This window comes from Coregonus lavaretus (assembly GCF_964263955.1).
Source record: "Coregonus lavaretus genome assembly, chromosome: 1".
Lineage (NCBI taxonomy): Eukaryota > Metazoa > Chordata > Actinopteri > Salmoniformes > Salmonidae > Coregonus > Coregonus lavaretus.
Window position 1 is genome coordinate 4675021 of NC_139988.1, and position 16871 is coordinate 4691891.

The window sequence follows — 16871 nt, forward strand, 5'->3', positions numbered from 1 at the left end:
TTTTGGCGTTTTAGCTACTCTATCTCCAAAAATAATATTTGTTGATTCTACAGCAAATTATATACTCTACTGTATCTACAATATTTACATTGTTGGTTGAGTCTATGGCAAACATACAATAAATACTGCACATCTCATTACAGAGAATACTGGAACTTGAGAGCTCTCTGGAAAAATACTCCCAACCTGGATCAGTTCCATCAACAGATGATCGCTCCACTCAGATGGAGGAGCTAAGGAGGAAACACAAGGAGGAGGTGACTGCAATAGAGGAGAAGCACCGTGAGGAGCTGGAGAAGCACAAGGTAGAGTTGCATCAGGAGGCCTTATCCCAACACAATGCTGCTATGGAGGAGCTCAGGGCAAAACACAGAGCTGAAGTGGAGATCATCTTGAAGGAGAAAGAGGTCCAGTTCCAAGCCCATCTAGAGGACATTAACCAGAAGATGATGGAGAAGCAGAATGTGAAACAGACTCAGCTGGAAGCACTTTCCTTTGAGCTCCAGGAGGTGTTGAGGATCAAACAGGTTCTCGAGGAGAGACTGGATGCAGTTGAAAACGCTGGTGGGTCAGCCAGGCAGGAGTTGGAGCAGAGGCTACAGGAGTTGCTGACCAAGCACAGTATGGATATCGAGGAGATCAAGCTGCAGCACGAGCAGTCCCTGGGAGGAATGGAGAAGATGCTAAAAGAGGAACTCAACAAGTTGACGATGGTGCTGAAGGAGAAAGAGAAGGATCTTGAGGCTCACCTTGTCTGTGAGAAGAGCCTGAAAGAAGAGTCCGAGACAGTTCTTCAAGACAGGAACATGAAAGTTAAAGAATTGGAGGAGCTTAGAAAGAGTTTAAAGCAGGCCCAATCAGAAAATAAGGGCCTTGAGAAATCTAACGCCCAACTCCGTAAGATTAGAGATGAACTCTCAGAGTGCAGGAGTCAGTTGAAAGATTTTGCGCAAAAACTTGAAACAACTCAAAGTGACTGCCAGCAGAAAGAGAACTCTCTTCAACAAAAGGTACAAGAGCTTGAAACACTAGAGAAGCAGTTGCAGCAGGCTAAGAAGGAGCTCTCTGAACAGGATACATCTTACGCTGACCAACTGAACACTAAGCAAGAGGAAGAAAAACGACTAAAGAAACACCTGGAGGACCAGAAGGCTGCTCATGAGAAGAAGGTGGAAAACATTAAGAAAGATATGGAGGCCAAGTGGAAATCACAGGAGACGAAGATGGATAAATTTAAAACGAAGACCAAAGAGATGCAGGATAAATTTAAGAAGAAGCTTCAGGAGCAAGAGGAATCTTTGAAAAAGGAACTGGCGAAGAAGGAGTCAGAGCTACAGCAGAAAGAACAGAAACTTAAAGTAAAAATCCTGCCGTCTCAGACAAGTTCAGAAGGCCTGAGCAGTGCTATGTACCAGCTTGAGTCCAATCACAAGGAAGAACTAGAGAAGATGCGTGAAGTCCATAAGCAAGAGAAGAAAAAGCTTGAGTGTTATTGGCAGGAAAAGATGGGACAACAGGAAGAGGAAATGCAGGAGAAATACACACAAATACTACAGGAGAAGATGCAGGAAGTGGAGGCGGTCAACCAGCAGCTTGGAACCACCATGGAAGAAAAAGAGCAAGTCGTGCAGGAAGTGAAGGACTTGAAGGAAGAGTTGGTGATGAGACAGACCACTGTGCAGAAACTGCAAGCTGAACTGAAGGAAGCCGCAGTCAAGATGGAGAGTTTATCTCAAGCTGAGGCAATTTTCAAAGAGAAAATGGAGGCGGTCGAGAGGAATCTAAACACTGCTCTGAATGAGAGGAACTCCTTCCAGGATCAGCTGAACAAGACTGAGAATAAGGCAAGAGAGAAGCTCAAGGCTCTGTCTGAGAAGTTTGTAGACACTGAGAAGCAGCTTCAAGCTCTTGAGGCTTCTAAGGGTAAGGAAGGGGAGGCAGTTCAGAGGAGACTTGAACAACATTCTCTTCAACTAGATGTCAAAGAAAAAGAACTGCAGAAGCAGTTTGCTGGGATCAGCAATGAATTAATGCGTTACTGCCGGGACATTGAGGCCAGCATCGAAGATGGTACGAAGGAGCTATCTGAACGAGTCGAGAGCAGAGTGAGAGAGCTGAAAGACAGGGTTCTGGGTAATCAGAAGAAGGTAGCACATCTTAAAAACATTATCCTTACCAAGGTTGACAGGATACGCACTTTGGAGGAGCAACTCCAGCAGAGGACAGAGGAGAAGAATAACCTATGCAGCTCGCTAGAGCAGATGACTGTTCAACTAAATGTACACCAAGATGATATCAAAGCCTTAACTGCTGAGAGGGAGTCTCTACAGAGGGAGGCTGAAAATCACTCTCAAGCTCTCTCAGAAAAGGTCATTTGCATCGAACAGCTCAGTGAGGAAAACCGAACCATCTCAGAGAATGTCAAAACAAATGTGGTGTATATCAGCAACTTGGAGAGTGTCATAAACGATTTGAAGACCCAGTTAGCAGGTAGCCTAACAGGGAAGGATGAAGCCATATCACTGCTTGATCAGCAGCACAAGGAGGAGAGAGAGAGGCTCGTATGCCAAATGGAGGAGACCATTGACAGACTAGAGAAAGAGAAGAAATATGCAGTGGAGCAGGCTGACACCCTCAAGAACAACCTCACTGAGTTCAAGAGGAACGCAGAGTCCAAGTTCTCTCAGAACCACAATACTGTCAAGTCTCTGCAGACCAGGTTTGAGGATATGGAGAAACAGATCTCTGAGAAGGACGAGGCCTTACAGAGGCTGATGGCCAGCATCGACAATCAGTCCATCAGCAAGTCTGAGATGGACCAAGCCTTGAGTGAAAAGGAGCAGAAAGTCAGTTCCCTTACTTTGGAGGTGGAGAGCTGCAACAGCCAACTCATTGAGCTGAAGGAGCATTTGGTCCTTAAGACAAAGGAGAGCGAGCAGCTAACTGCTGACCTGAAGGAGCAGCACAGTATCAAGGAGCGTGAGAAACGAGAGCTCACAGAGCGTCTACAACAGACTCAGGAGCAGTTCAGAATCCAGAATGGAAATCTAGTCCAGGCAACAGAGGAGAAACTGCAGTCCTTGGAGAGAGAGAGACAAACTTTGAAACAAGAGCTGGAGCGGCAGAGGGAAGCCTTTGACAAGACGAAGACTAAAGAGGAGAGTCTGAAGGCGGCTGAAGAGAAGTTGTCAAAAGACAATGCTAGGAAAGTGGCTGAGCTGAAGAAGAAAGCTGAGCAGAAAATCAGCCAGATTCGGAAACAGTTGACCTCACAACTCGAGGAGAAGGAAAAGACTGTCAAAGCCCTTCGGACACAGTTGGAAGAGGCTAAGGCGGACGAAGCGACAAAAAAGCAGCGGGTGGAAACCCTGGAAGAGAAAGGAAAATCCCTAGAGGAAGCCATGGCCAAGATGAAGGAAGAACAGGAGAAACACATTGAGCAAGTACATAGTGATGAGAGACTGGAAAAAGAGAGCTCTTTACAGAGTTTGAAGGACATGTATGAGGAAAAGCTATCATCTCTTCAGAAATACATTTTGAACCAGGAGGAAGCCCTAGCCAAGTGGAAGGAAGAACAAGAAAAACATATTGAGCAGCTACGGAATGACGAGAGACTTGCGAAAGAGAGCTCTTTGGAGAGTTTGAAGAACATGTACGAGGGAAAGCTATTGTCGCATCAGAGAGATGTTTCGAACCAGGAGGAGACCAAAGCAGATGAGACCCTCTCAAGGCTTGAGGAGGTTGAGATTAAGCTCAAGGAAGTGGAGGAGGAGAAAGTAAACCTTCTGGCTGAAATCAGCCGCCTCAAGGAAGATCTGCTTGAGAAGACTGAACTGATCGAACAGCAAAAGACAGAATTGGTTAGCTTAGAAACACAGGGTCAGAATGCAGTGGAGCATTGCACTGCAGAGCAAACCAAGAGTCTCACAGCAGGCAAAGATTGGGACAACCACCCTCTGACGCAGGAAGATGGGGATGCTGAATCTCTGTCGTCCTTGCAGAATAAGCTGGCAGAGGCGGTGCAAGAGAAACAGAAGCTACAGAAAGACCTGCGTTCCCTGAGGAGGGAACACCAGCAGGACCTGGAGTATGTGAAGAAAGAATTGACCCAAGAGAATGAGAAGAAGCTCAAGTAAGTTTGACCTAATGTTCAGCCTTAGTGCTGTCAATCAAACAATCAATCAATCAATCAAACAAACAAATACAATAGTTTATAAGCCCTTTCTATATTTCCTGTTCTTACTTTCACATTCTGTCTTTGTGGTACTTCCTCTGTGTTTTCTCTCCATCCATACTGTATTTAAAGTTATTCTCCCCATTGAACAGGCTTGAGGTCGAAGATCTGGAGATGAAGCACAACTCGTCCCTGAAGCAGCTGATGAGGGAGTTCAACACACAGATGGCTTTGAAAGAACAGGAGCTGAGTGCTGCAGTGAAGGAGACCATTGGTGAGTGGGATTCCGAGCTTTCTTTTTCTACAGTTCACTTTCTGTTAGTCAGCACCTCAACAAGTGTTTTGGTTTGTGCTTCTAGCTAGTTATTCCACTATTACCATTGAGACTGTCACTGGCCAAAACACTTAAAAATGAATATCCACATAAAAAATTATTTGCATTTGTTTTGTGTGACAAACGGTTTAAATTGTTAGTTTATAGTCTGACAATACTCTCAAACTTCACCAATACAAATTCTTAAATGTTTGATCATTTGTCATGAATGTGTGGAATTGAGTAAAATCCACGTAAATGAAAGTGTAATTGGTGTTGGTGTCCTTTGTAGGACTCATTTGAAGTTTTTTCTAAATAAAATGAAATGAATTAGAAATATGAGTGACTATTCAGACAGAACAATACGGGTGAAACAGAGGTTGAAAATCATTGAATTAAGAAACGGTCTCTTTCTGAATGAATCACCATATGTTTTGACTGTAGTCCAGTCATTCACACCGCATTCCAAAGCGGAAGTGAGTGACTGGTTTGGAATATGTGAACTTCAAGGTCTACTTCGTGCTTAGTTTCTGGGCCCGTATTCAAAAGCCGCCTCAGAGTAGGTGTATTAAATCTGATTGCGCATCAGGTCCCTCCTGTCGATTTCATCATATTCAGTATGATCTAAAAGGCCAAACTGATCCTATATCAGCACTCCTCCTCTCTTCTCCTCCAACCAGGGAAGGGCCAGAGCGTGGAGGTGGAGCTTATGGACAGCCATCGGGAGGAGACCAATCAGCTGCAGAAGGTGATCGCCCAGAAAGATGATGACTTAAACAGAACGGTCCAACGATATGAGCAGGTCCTCCAGGTACAGTACTGTATAAATGAATAACACATGAATGTCACTATGTGGTTATATATATATATATATATATATATATATATATATTATATTATATGTAACTACAACATTATTACTACAGCTATTACTGTGTAGCTACATAGACTGCAACTTAAAGTATAAGAGTAGATTATTGACATTCATCAGTATACACAGACTGACTAGTTTGCTTTTAGAAAGTAGATTACAAGTAGGGGTTACAGGACCAACATTAGGACTCAGAAACATGTGTCCGCTTCGTGTTTTGTTTTCATACCACGATTCTCATAGTATCGTGATACTGGTATCGTGAAAACACTAGTCCACACTATCATACGGAAACTCCTATCAGTTCCTGACATATTTTTTCAGCTTTGAGCTTTAAAGGAAAAGTACATGTGCTCCACCCATCATCATGAAACTACTACTGACATGGAACCACCTCCCTCCTGTCAGTCTCTAGCAGTCTTCATGTTGGCAGCTATTTTAGATATAGTTTTAGTCTTAAAAATACTTTTTAGTCTTAGTCACATTTTAGTAATGTCATCCTTCATTAGTTTTAGTTATTATCAGTCGACTAAAACTCTGGACAATTTTAGTCTAGTTTTAGTCACAGCCATTTTAGTCACATATAGGGATACTTTTTTTCCAGAATAAATAATGAATATTTAGGCTTCCTCTAACTTCCATCATGTGCCCATTTAGATAGCCTTGTCCAGCTATGCCTACTATCCCCTCGTAAAGCTGGCAACATTGAAATTATTACCAATGCCAGCCATAATTAACCATAAAGGCTATAAAGCCTTGGCTACAGGTTAAACAATTTACAGCTCTGGTTTTCTCCCCATCATAACGTCCAGGGGGTGAATAACAGTGGTTTCCTTTAAAAGGGGAGAATTGGAGCTTTATAAAAATCTATTACTGTACTCCTAATATTCAACAAATAGCATTTGTTTTTCCCATTGGTAAAAAGCAACCGCAACTCGCATTTGCGGCCCGCGGCACGAGAGTGGCAACACAGATTTAATGAATAACAGCGCACATGGGAAAATTGAGCTTCTGATGTACAGTAATCAAAGCAAAAATAGCCTACATGAAATGAAGAGATAGTAAACATGGTTTCTAGTTGAGGTTAGTTACAAGTCCAGTGTCCTGGCTTCATATCAGTTCCAAAGATTGACGAATGATGAAGAGACCGTTTGGGGGAGCTGGGCAGATCAGCTCAGTCAGACCGCGCAACTGAAAGATATCAATTCTGCCAGTGAGAGAATTGCATGAAATATTCTGCATGCATGCTTCTGATTGGACAAAACAGATGAAAATGAGCTTAATGTCAAATTAAAAGTCCATTAGTCTCACGTGGAATTCTCAGCTCTTAGTCTCACGTGGAATTCTCAGCTCTTAGTCTCACGTGGAATTCTCAGCTCGTCACATTTCCGTCTACTAAAAGTAATTTGTAATAGTTATAGTTTTTTCCCTTATAGTTTACCTAATAGTTTTCATCAGGAAAAATAGGTTGAGTGTTTTTCGTCATAGTTATTGTTGTTGAAATGAACACAGGTCTCTAGAGAGCTTTACTAAATGACAGATACCTTCTGACTGTAGCATCTGCTTAACAATTTACATTAGACTACTAGACTAAGTTACTCTCTCTGTGTGTGTGTGCCTGCCTTCTGACAGCCTGTTAAATGATTTGCATTTTAAACTAGACTAAATGACTAGAGGGATAATCGGCTCTGCTCAGCTAAGTAAACTACAGTAAAAGCTGTCTTCTCCCACTCATCACCAGACATAATTAAAGTAGGGAGGCTGAAGTAGAGTAACACTGACTGACAATACTGTGATATCAGACTAAACGGATCCACACTGCTGACAAAATAAATGTAAATACAACAAATAAAATGTGCAGACAAAGGACTTTGGACAAAATATTGATAAGAAGAAGAACAAAGGAATACGTTTTTGGAAACGTCTTTTGGGGTATTTTATAAGAGATGGAACACTGTGACTAGCTGTGGTTGTCCTGTTCTTCCCGTCAGAGTCGAGAGGAGGAGATGGGGGACAGAGTGTGGCAGGTACAGAAAGAGCTGGAGGACCTGCAGGCAAGGACCCACAGCGCCAGTATAGAGGTACGGTATCTCAGTTCATACATGTTTACAGGGTGAAGCTAGCAGCACAACTAGCAACATACAGTAGCATTAGCCGCAGAGCAGTTTGGGGGTTAACTGCCACCGTCCACTGGTTGCTTGGCTCACTCCTACCAGATTTCCCCCAGTCAGCCCTGGAATTCAAACCGGCAACCCTCCGGTTAATGGCCCGCCTATCTTAACTTTGAGGCTTCCGCCGCCCCCCCCATCGCTGCAGGTTAACCGGTTTCCACAGACTATTTAATTTACCCCCGCACACAGGATGTCAAAAGAGGTTGCCATATCTGTGGTATTTTCCCACTGACAGTCTGTCCCAAATGACACCCTATTCCCTATTTAGTGCACTACCTTTGACCAGGGCCCATATATCTCTGTCCAAAAGTAGTGCACTATATAGGGAACAGGGTGCTATTTGGGACGTAGGCACTGACTGATCAGATAGTGGAAACAAATAGTAGGTGTCCCAAATGGCACCATTTTCCCTATATAGACTACACATTTTTACTAGAGCCTGTGCCTTTTGGGAGGCTTGGATTGGATGGATGACATTTACAATGGGATTCTGTTGAAGCAATACAGTAATACAGTTTCCTGCTCGCCCCCCACACAAAGGACACACACACACCTCCGAAACAACTGCAACTGTGTTGACCCAACCCCTCTGTGGGCCTGTATTTGAAACACCCATGTGTTTGATGGAAGAAAGATTTACCGGTTCAGTGTGGAAAGTCAAGCCAAACCCAGTCGATGTAGGCCTACCCTCTGGTCCTTTATAAGTTAAAGTTCTAACAGAGATGAAGAGTTAGTTTCACTTATCTTCTGCTTTGTTGTGGAGTAAAACATGTGTGTGTCCCTGTCTGTGTGTCCCTGTCTGTGTGTCCCTGTCTGTGTGTGCCTGTCTGTGTGTGTCCCTGTCTGTGTGTGTCCCTGTCTGTGTGTGTCTCTGTCTGTGTGTGTCTCTGTCTGTGTGTGTCCCTGTCTGTGTGTGTGCCTGTCTGTGTGTGTGCCTGTCTGTGTGTGTCTCTGTCTGTGTGTGTCCCTGTCTGTGTGTGTCCCTGTCTGTGTGTGTCCCTGTCTGTGTGTGTCCCTGTCTGTGTGTGTCCCTGTCTGTGTGTGTCCCTGTCTGTGTGTGTCCCTGTCTGTGTGTGTCCCTGTCTGTGTGTGTCCCTGTCTGTGTGTGTCCCTGTCTGGGTGTGTCCCTGTCTGGGTGTGTCCCTGTCTGGGTGTGTCCCTGTCTGTGTGTGCCCGTCTGTGTGTCCCTGTCTGTGTGTGTCCCTGTCTGTGTGTGTCCCTGTCTGTGTGTGTCCCTGTCTGTGTGTGTCCCTGTCTGTGTGTGTCCCTGTCTGTGTGTGTCCCTGTCTGTGTGTGTCCCTGTCTGTGTGTGTCCCTGTCTGTGTGTGTCCCTGTCTGTGTGTGTCCCTGTCTGGGTGTGTCCCTGTCTGGGTGTGTCCCTGTCTGTGTGTGCCCGTCTGTGTGTGTGCCCGTCTGTGTGTGTCCCTGTCTGTGTGTGTTTGGGTGTGTTAACAACAGACCCCCACTTTAGACTTGAGTTCCGTTCAAGGTAATTGTCAAAGCATGTTGCTTACATACTATGCTGTGGTCAGGGTTCTTTGAGTGAGGTGGCTGGTCTCCAGAGCTCGCTGGATGCTGTGAGGATCTCTCAGACTACAGGAGGTTTAAAGAGGCAGTACACCTCCTCTTCCATCCTCCATCCATACCTGGGTTCAATTACTATTCAAAATCTTTCCAATACTTTAAGGATTTTCTTCAGCCTGCCTGGAGTGCCAGATGTTGTTTGGTGACTGTTCTATCGGTTCCATTGCACCAGGCAAGCTCCATTAAGCCCAGATAAAATATGTGAATGTTCAATCAAATATTATCTGACCCCAGGTCTGGTACACACCTCTTCCATCCTTGTTCCCAATTAACCCCCTCAGAGATATTGGTTCACTACGCAAAGACATTAGACTTTGCACGCACACCTACACACACCTACACACATCACACACACACACCTACACACTTCACACCTACACACACCACACACACAGGACACACCCTCATACTCACACACAATGAAGTGCAGCTCTTTTCTCTTTCACCTTGTTGCATATTGTGTGGGGTTCTACTCAGAAAGGACTACCCCTATTCAGGTCCTCACAGGCCACTAATGTAGATGTCAGGTCAGTCTCTCTGTCTCCTGGGAAATAGGTCACTCACATGATTCTCCTAGTCAAGTCACATTTATTTTATTTATCCATTGTCCAGGTGAATCCCATTGAGATTGGAATATCTTTTCAAGGGAGCTCTGAAACCATTCAAAAACCATTTCCCCATTCATTTAGGAGGAACGTCTCAAACTAGACTTTAATGTCTGTATTGATTTGTTACTCATGTCTGTTATTGATGATTGTGTTGTTTCAGATGGGTGTGGAGGAGCTGCAAGCCCAGCTAGCTGAGAAGACCACCCAGCTGAGTGAGGCCAGGCTGAAGGAACAGCACTTTGTCGACAGGGTGAGTGTCAAGGGGTGGTTCACAGTACCAACCCGAACCGTACTCTGCTGGCTTGGAAGTGTTCTTTTCACATTGACCTTTCCATTGTGGTTCCAGCAATTGTGGTGGTGTTATCAGGTCAGCCCAGTACAGCTTGGTTCAGTAGTGGTGGTGTTATCAGGTCAGCCCAGTACAGCTTGGTTCAGTAGTGGGAGAAGGGCATCAGTTGGCCATGGTCTGTCTCTCACTCTCTTACTCTCTCGCTCTCTTTCTCTTTCTTCACAGTACAGTACATCCCTCATTCCACACCACTGTATTCCTCTCATCCTTCCCAGAACTCTTTCACCCTCCGGCCATCCTTAATGACTGCTGGTCTCTCTTTCTGGATTAAGTTAATTGCATAGAACATTGTTTACTCTTGCTGTAACCTTAGAAGCAATTACCCTGCTCCTTCCCACTGTGTCTCTCATATACATACACACACACACACACACACACACACACTGTTTCTCTCACACATGTTGTCGACAGATCAGTCTCTCTCCCTAACCCCTGGATGACCATAGCAGGCCAGTATTCATCTCCCACAGACTGTTCAGTACAGCTGATTTTAAAAGAACAGAACCACTTGAATAAAATGGTAACACTTTACTAAACCTGTATGTATAGCACATCAGAAGTTGTTATAAGCATCTATAATACTTTACACCTGCAGACTTAGTGTTACCAGAAAAGGAATGCCTTTTTATTGATTTATTGCATTTTAAATCCTTTGTACTGTACTCTCTCTCTCCTAGATCCACTCGCTGGAGGAGTCATGTTTTTGTACTGTACTCTCTCTCTCCTAGATCCACTCGCTGGAGGAGTCATGTTTTTGTACTGTACTCTCTCTCTCCTAGATCCACTCGCTGGAGGAGTCATGTTTTTGTACTGTACTCTCTCTCTCCTAGATCCACTCGCTGGAGGAGTCATGTTTTTGTACTGTACTCTCTCTCTCCTAGATCCACTCGCTGGAGGAGTCATGTTTTTGTACTGTACTCTCTCTCCTAGATCCACTCGCTGGAGGAGTCATGTTTTTGTACTGTACTCTCTCTCTCCTAGATCCACTCGCTGGAGGAGTCATGTTTTTGTACTGTACTCTCTCTCCTAGATCCACTCGCTGGAGGACAAGATGCGATTAGTCCACAAGAACTCAGTGGTGACTCATCTGGGGACCACGTTCAAAGGTAATGTACACATCTATATTAATCTATATTAACATCTATATTAAAGACCTATACTACTTTAAATATAAACACACATTCAAAGGTAACGTTAACATCTATACAGTTGAAGTCGGAAGTTCACATACACCTTAGCCAAATACATTTAAACTCTGTTTTTCACAATTCCTGACATTTAATCCTAGTAAAGATTCCCTGTTTTAGGTCAGTTAGGATCACCACTTTATTTTAAGAATGTGAAACGTCAGAATAATAGTAGAGATAATTATTTATTTCAGCTTTTATTTCTTTCATCACATTCCCAGTGTGTCAGAAGTTTACATACACCAATTAGTATTTGGTAGCATTGCCTTTAAATTGTTTATCTTGAGTCAAATGTTTCGGGTAGCCTTCCACAAGCTTCCCACAATAAATTGGGTGAATTTTGGCCCATTCCTCCTGACAGAGCTGGTGTAACTGAGTCAGGTTTGTAGGCCTCCTTGCTCGCACACGCTTTTTCAGTTCTGCCCACACATTTTCTATAGGATTGAGGTCAGGGCTTTGTGATGGCCACTCCAATACCTTGACTTTGTTGTCCTTAAGCCATTTTGCCACAACTTTGGAAGTATGCTTGGGGTCATTGTCCATTTGGAAGACCCATTTGCGACAAAGCTTTAACTTCCTGACTGATGTCTTGAGATGTTGCTTCAATATATCCACATAATTTTCCTTCCTCATGATGCCATCTATTTTGTGAAGTGCACCAGTCCCTCTTGCAGCAAAGCACCCCCACAGCATGATGCTGCCACCCCCGTGCTTCACAGTTGGGATGGTGTTCTTCGGCTTGCAAGACCCCCCCCCCCCCCCCCCCTTTTCCTCCAAACATATCGATGGTCATTATGGCCAAACAGTTATATTTTGGTTTCATCAGATCAGAGGACATTTCTCCAAAAAGTACGATCTTTGTCCCCATGTGGAGTTGCAAACCGTAGTCTGTATTTTTTATGGCGGTTTTGGAGCAGTGGCTTCTTCCTTGCTGAGTAGCCTTTCAGGTTATGTCGACTTGTTTTACTGTGGATATAGATACTTTTGTACCTGTTTCCTCCAGCATCTTCTCATGGTCCTTTGCTGCTGTTCTGGCATTGATTTGCACTTTTCGCACCAAAGTACGTTCATCTCTAGGAGACAGAACGCGTCTCCTTCCTGAGCGGTATGACGGCTGCGTGGTCCCATGGTGTTTATACTTGCGTACTGTTGTTTGTACAGATGAACGTGGTACCTTCAGGCGTTTGGAAATTGCTCCCAAGGATGAACCAGACTTCTGGAGGTCTACAATTATTTTTCTGAGGTCTATGCTGATTTATTTTGATTTTCCCATGATGTCAAGCAAAGAGGCACTGAGTTTGAAGGTAGACCTTGAAATACATCCACAGGTACACCTCCAATTGACTCAAATTATGTCAATTAGCCTATCAGAAGCTTCTAAAGCCATGACATAATTTTCTGGAATTATCCAAGCTGTTTAAAGGCACAGTCAACTTAGTGTATGTACATTTCTGACCCACTGGAATTGTGAATCAGTGAATTATAAGTGAAATAATCAGCCTGTAAACAATTGTTGGAAAAATTACTTGTCATGCACAAAGTAGATGTCCTAACCGACTTGCCAAAACTATAGTTTGTTTAACAAGAAATTTGAGGTGTGGTTGAAAAACGAGTTTTAATGACTCCAACCAAAGTGTATGTAAACTTCCGACTTCAACTGTACATGCCATACATTCAAAGGTAACGTTAACATCTATAAATGCCATACATTCAAAGGTAACGTTAACATCTAAAAATGCCATACATTCAAAGGTAACGTTAACATCTATAAATGCCATACATTCAAAGGTAACGTTAACATCTATCCATGCCTTTCATTCAAAGGTAACGTTAAGATCTTACAGGGGACATTTTCTGAAAAATATTAAATATTAACTTTTCAATCGTCTTCTTACCTCGAAAGGACCTCATGGAAAATTAGTCTAAGGATATTCTGTCAGCCATTTAGTGGTAGGACATTGCTACTGTTAGTTCAACATCACTAAGATGTAGCCCCCGCAGTAGTGTCTCAATCATATCAATCTCAACTCTATTATGAATGATATCTCATCCGTATGGATTGATGTCATATGCCGATGGAGGGGCAGGAATCTCACCTGTCTTCCTTATTTAGGAGATAAATGGAAACCTCTTCAAGTCAGTCTAAACTAAACGATGCCTGAGACATGTTATTGATTGTAGTAATCTGTTCTGCGTGTGAGCAATAGTTTGACTTATAGGCCTACGTCCACACGTTACCCCAGCTGTGCTGCAGACTCTGGGAGAATAGTACGTCTAACATCACTGCTATAAATCTGTCCAGTCAATCTGTGAACTCGTACAGACACACACATGTCACACACCGTTGGATAAAAAAATGGGACATGAGATGTGGAAATTGAAGTCTGAAAGACTGGACGCAGGGGGTTTGGGAGAGGGGAGGGGAGGGTAGAGGGGGGGGACTGTCAAACTCAATTCTAGCCTCTTCATGGACCTTGCATAATAAAGAGAATCGTCTGTCTGAAGGGAAAGGGGGGCGAGGAGTTAGGGGTGAAAATTAATCCCAGGACATAATGGCTTTTGCAGGCTGCAGTCTTGTGTTTCCCACGCGAAAACCTCTAATTCAGCACTGCACACTACCGCCATGGCCTCTCCCCTGTCCTCTCCCCTGTCCTCTCCCCTGTCCTCTCCCCTGTCCTCTCCCCTGGCCTCTCCCCTGGCCTTCTACCCTGGCCTCTCCCCTGTCCTCTCTCCTGGCCTTCTCCCCTGTCCTCTCCCCTGACCTCTCCCCTGTCCTTCTACCCTGTCCTTCTACCCTGGCCTCTCCCCTGTCCTCTCCCCTGGCCTCTCCCCTGTCCTCTCCCCTGTCCTTCTCCCCTGGCCTCTCCCCTGGCCTCTCCCCTGGCCTCTCCCCTGGCCTCTCCCCTGGCCTGAAGTTATACCACTCAATTTCAAACGTTCTCTCCAACCCGAGACTTTAGTAGTCCACTCTTTTTGGCCTCAGTGTTTGAACAACCCTCTCTGTGTTTGAACAACCCTCTCTGTGTTTGAACAACCCTCTCTGTGTTTGAACAACCCTCTGTGTTTGAACAACCCTCTGTGTTTGAACAACCCTCTCTGTGTTTGAACAACCCTCTCTGTGTTTGAACAACCCTCTCTGTGTTTGAACAACCCTCTCTGTGTTTGAACAACCCTCTCTGTGTTTGAACAACCCTCTCTGTGTTTGAACAACCCTCTCTGTGTTTGAACAACCCTCTCTGTGTTTGAACAACCCTCTGTGTTTGAACAACCCTCTCTGTGTTTGAACAACCCTCTCTGTGTTTGAACAACCCTCTCTGTGTTTGAACAACCCTCTCTGTGTTTGAACAACCCTCTGTGTTTGAACAACCCTCTGTGTTTGAACAACCCTCTCTGTGTTTGAACAACCCTCTCTGTGTTTGAACAACCCTCTCTGTGTTTGAACAACCCTCTGTGTTTGAACAACCCTCTCTGTGTTTGAACAACCCTCTCAGCCAGGTCAGATCCTAACCTTTCCCCCTTATGCATACCCCATTTTGTCATACTTCATATTAGAGCTGTAATGATAAACTGAAAATGATCGATACCGACCAAACTGAGCATTTATCGAGGACATTTTAATGATATCGATAATAACGATTAGTTGCCTTTACTAGAGGAATGTGAAGTTTAAAATTAAAGTCTGCTAATTTGGACAATTGATAGTTACAACAATCAAAGTAGTAGTTTTAAGGGTAATATAAAAAGTAACTAGTGCACATTAATGTTATAGACGTATTGTTCAATTGATTGTTATCATGATAATGACTTTATTGTGATACAGATTTTTGTCCATATCACCCAGCTGTACTCCATAGCTTGTCTATTCTAGCTGAAGAGAAGCCTGCTGGCCCAGTGATCTTACTCACACCACTGTTGACAGCCTCGTCATATATTAACACCATCTCAATGTGGCTTCTGCTGTCTTGACCGCTGTCAAACTCCAACACTGCTGAGCTGAGCTGTACTCCACCATAGTCGTTGGAACTGTGCTACAAAGGACAATGTGAAAACAACATTTCCAAGCCAGCACAGATGGTGTTTAAACCACCTTAGAGTAATTGCTCCTGGTCAAGAGGCCAATGATTAGTGGTATAGGGTGGGTACTCAGCCCCAAGTGTGTGTTACTCTGCTGTGCGTTCAGCTGGGCTTCTCTGCCTGGGGTCCTGGGCCTGGAGGTCAGGAGGACAGAATGCTGAAAGGATTTATTAGCCAGGCCATTTCTCCACGCTTGATGATCAAAGACTAGTTTGGGCTCTACCGTCACCTCTCTACCATCACCTCTCTACCGTCACCTCTCTACCATCACCTCATCACCTCTCTACCATCACCTCTCTACCATCACCCCATCACCTCTCTACCGTCACCTCTCTACCATCACCTCTCTACCATCACCTCTCTACCGTCACCTCTCTACCATCACCTCATCACCTCTCTACCATCACCTCTCTACCGTCACCTCTCTACTGTCACCTCTCTACCGTCACCTCTCTACCGTCACCTCTCTACCGTCACCTCTCTACCATCACCCCATCACCTCTCTACCGTCACCTCTCTACCATCACCCCATCACCTCTCTACCGTCACCTCTCTACCGTCACCTCTCTACCATCACCTCTCTACCGTCACCTCTCTACCATCACCCCATCACCTCTCTACCGTCACCTCTCTACCATCACCTCATCACCTCTCTACCGTCACCTCTCTACCGTCACCTCTCTACCATCACCCCATCACCTCTCTACCGTCACCTCTCTACCGTCACCTCTCTACCATCACCTCTCTACCGTCACCTCTCTACCATCACCCCATCACCTCTCTACCGTCACCTCTCTACCATCACCTCATCACCTCTCTACCGTCACCTCTCTACCGTCACCTCTCTACCGTCACCTCTCTACCGTCACCTCTCTACCGTCACCTCTCTACCATCACCTCTCTACCGTCACCTCTCTACTGTCACCTCTCTACCGTCACCTCTCTACCGTCACCTCTCTACCATCACCCCATCACCTCTCTACCGTCACCTCTCTACCGTCACCTCTCTACCATCACCCCATCACCTCTCTACCATCACCTCTCTACCGTCACCTCTCTACCATCACCCCATCACCTCTCTACCGTCACCTCTCTACCATCACCCCATCACCTCTCTACCGTCACCTCTCTACCATCACCTCTCTACCATCACCTCTCTACCGTCACCTCTCTACCATCACCTCATCACCTCTCTACCATCACCTCTCTACCGTCACCTCTCTACCGTCACCTCTCTACCGTCACCTCTCTACCGTCACCTCTCTACCGTCACCTCTCTACCATCACCTCTCTACCGTCACCTCTCTACTGTCACCTCTCTACCGTCACCTCTCTACCGTCACCTCTCTACCATCACCCCATCACCTCTCTACCGTCACCTCTCTACCATCACCTCTCTACCATCACCTCTCTACCGTCACCTCTCTACCATCACCTCATCACCTCTCTACCATCACCTCTCTACCGTCACCTCTCTACCGTCACCTCTCTACCGTCACCTCTCTACCGTCACCTCTCTACCGTCACCTCTCTACCATCA

At 44.9% G+C, this 16871-nt stretch overlaps 1 protein-coding gene across 1 annotated transcript in view; it reads left to right on the forward strand.

Annotated features, from left to right (window-relative positions):
• The window catches only part of LOC311107081 (golgin subfamily A member 4-like), a 60588-nt gene that overhangs the window by 28252 nt on the left and 15465 nt on the right, over positions 1–16871 (forward strand). Inside the window, exons 16-21 of the mRNA XM_084149546.1 lie at positions 144–4132; positions 4327–4448; positions 5168–5298; positions 7350–7439; positions 9882–9971; positions 11101–11176. Of these exons, the coding sequence (XP_084005672.1) occupies positions 144–4132; positions 4327–4448; positions 5168–5298; positions 7350–7439; positions 9882–9971; positions 11101–11176 (4498 nt within the window). The remainder of the gene's footprint in view (positions 1–143; positions 4133–4326; positions 4449–5167; positions 5299–7349; positions 7440–9881; positions 9972–11100; positions 11177–16871) is intronic.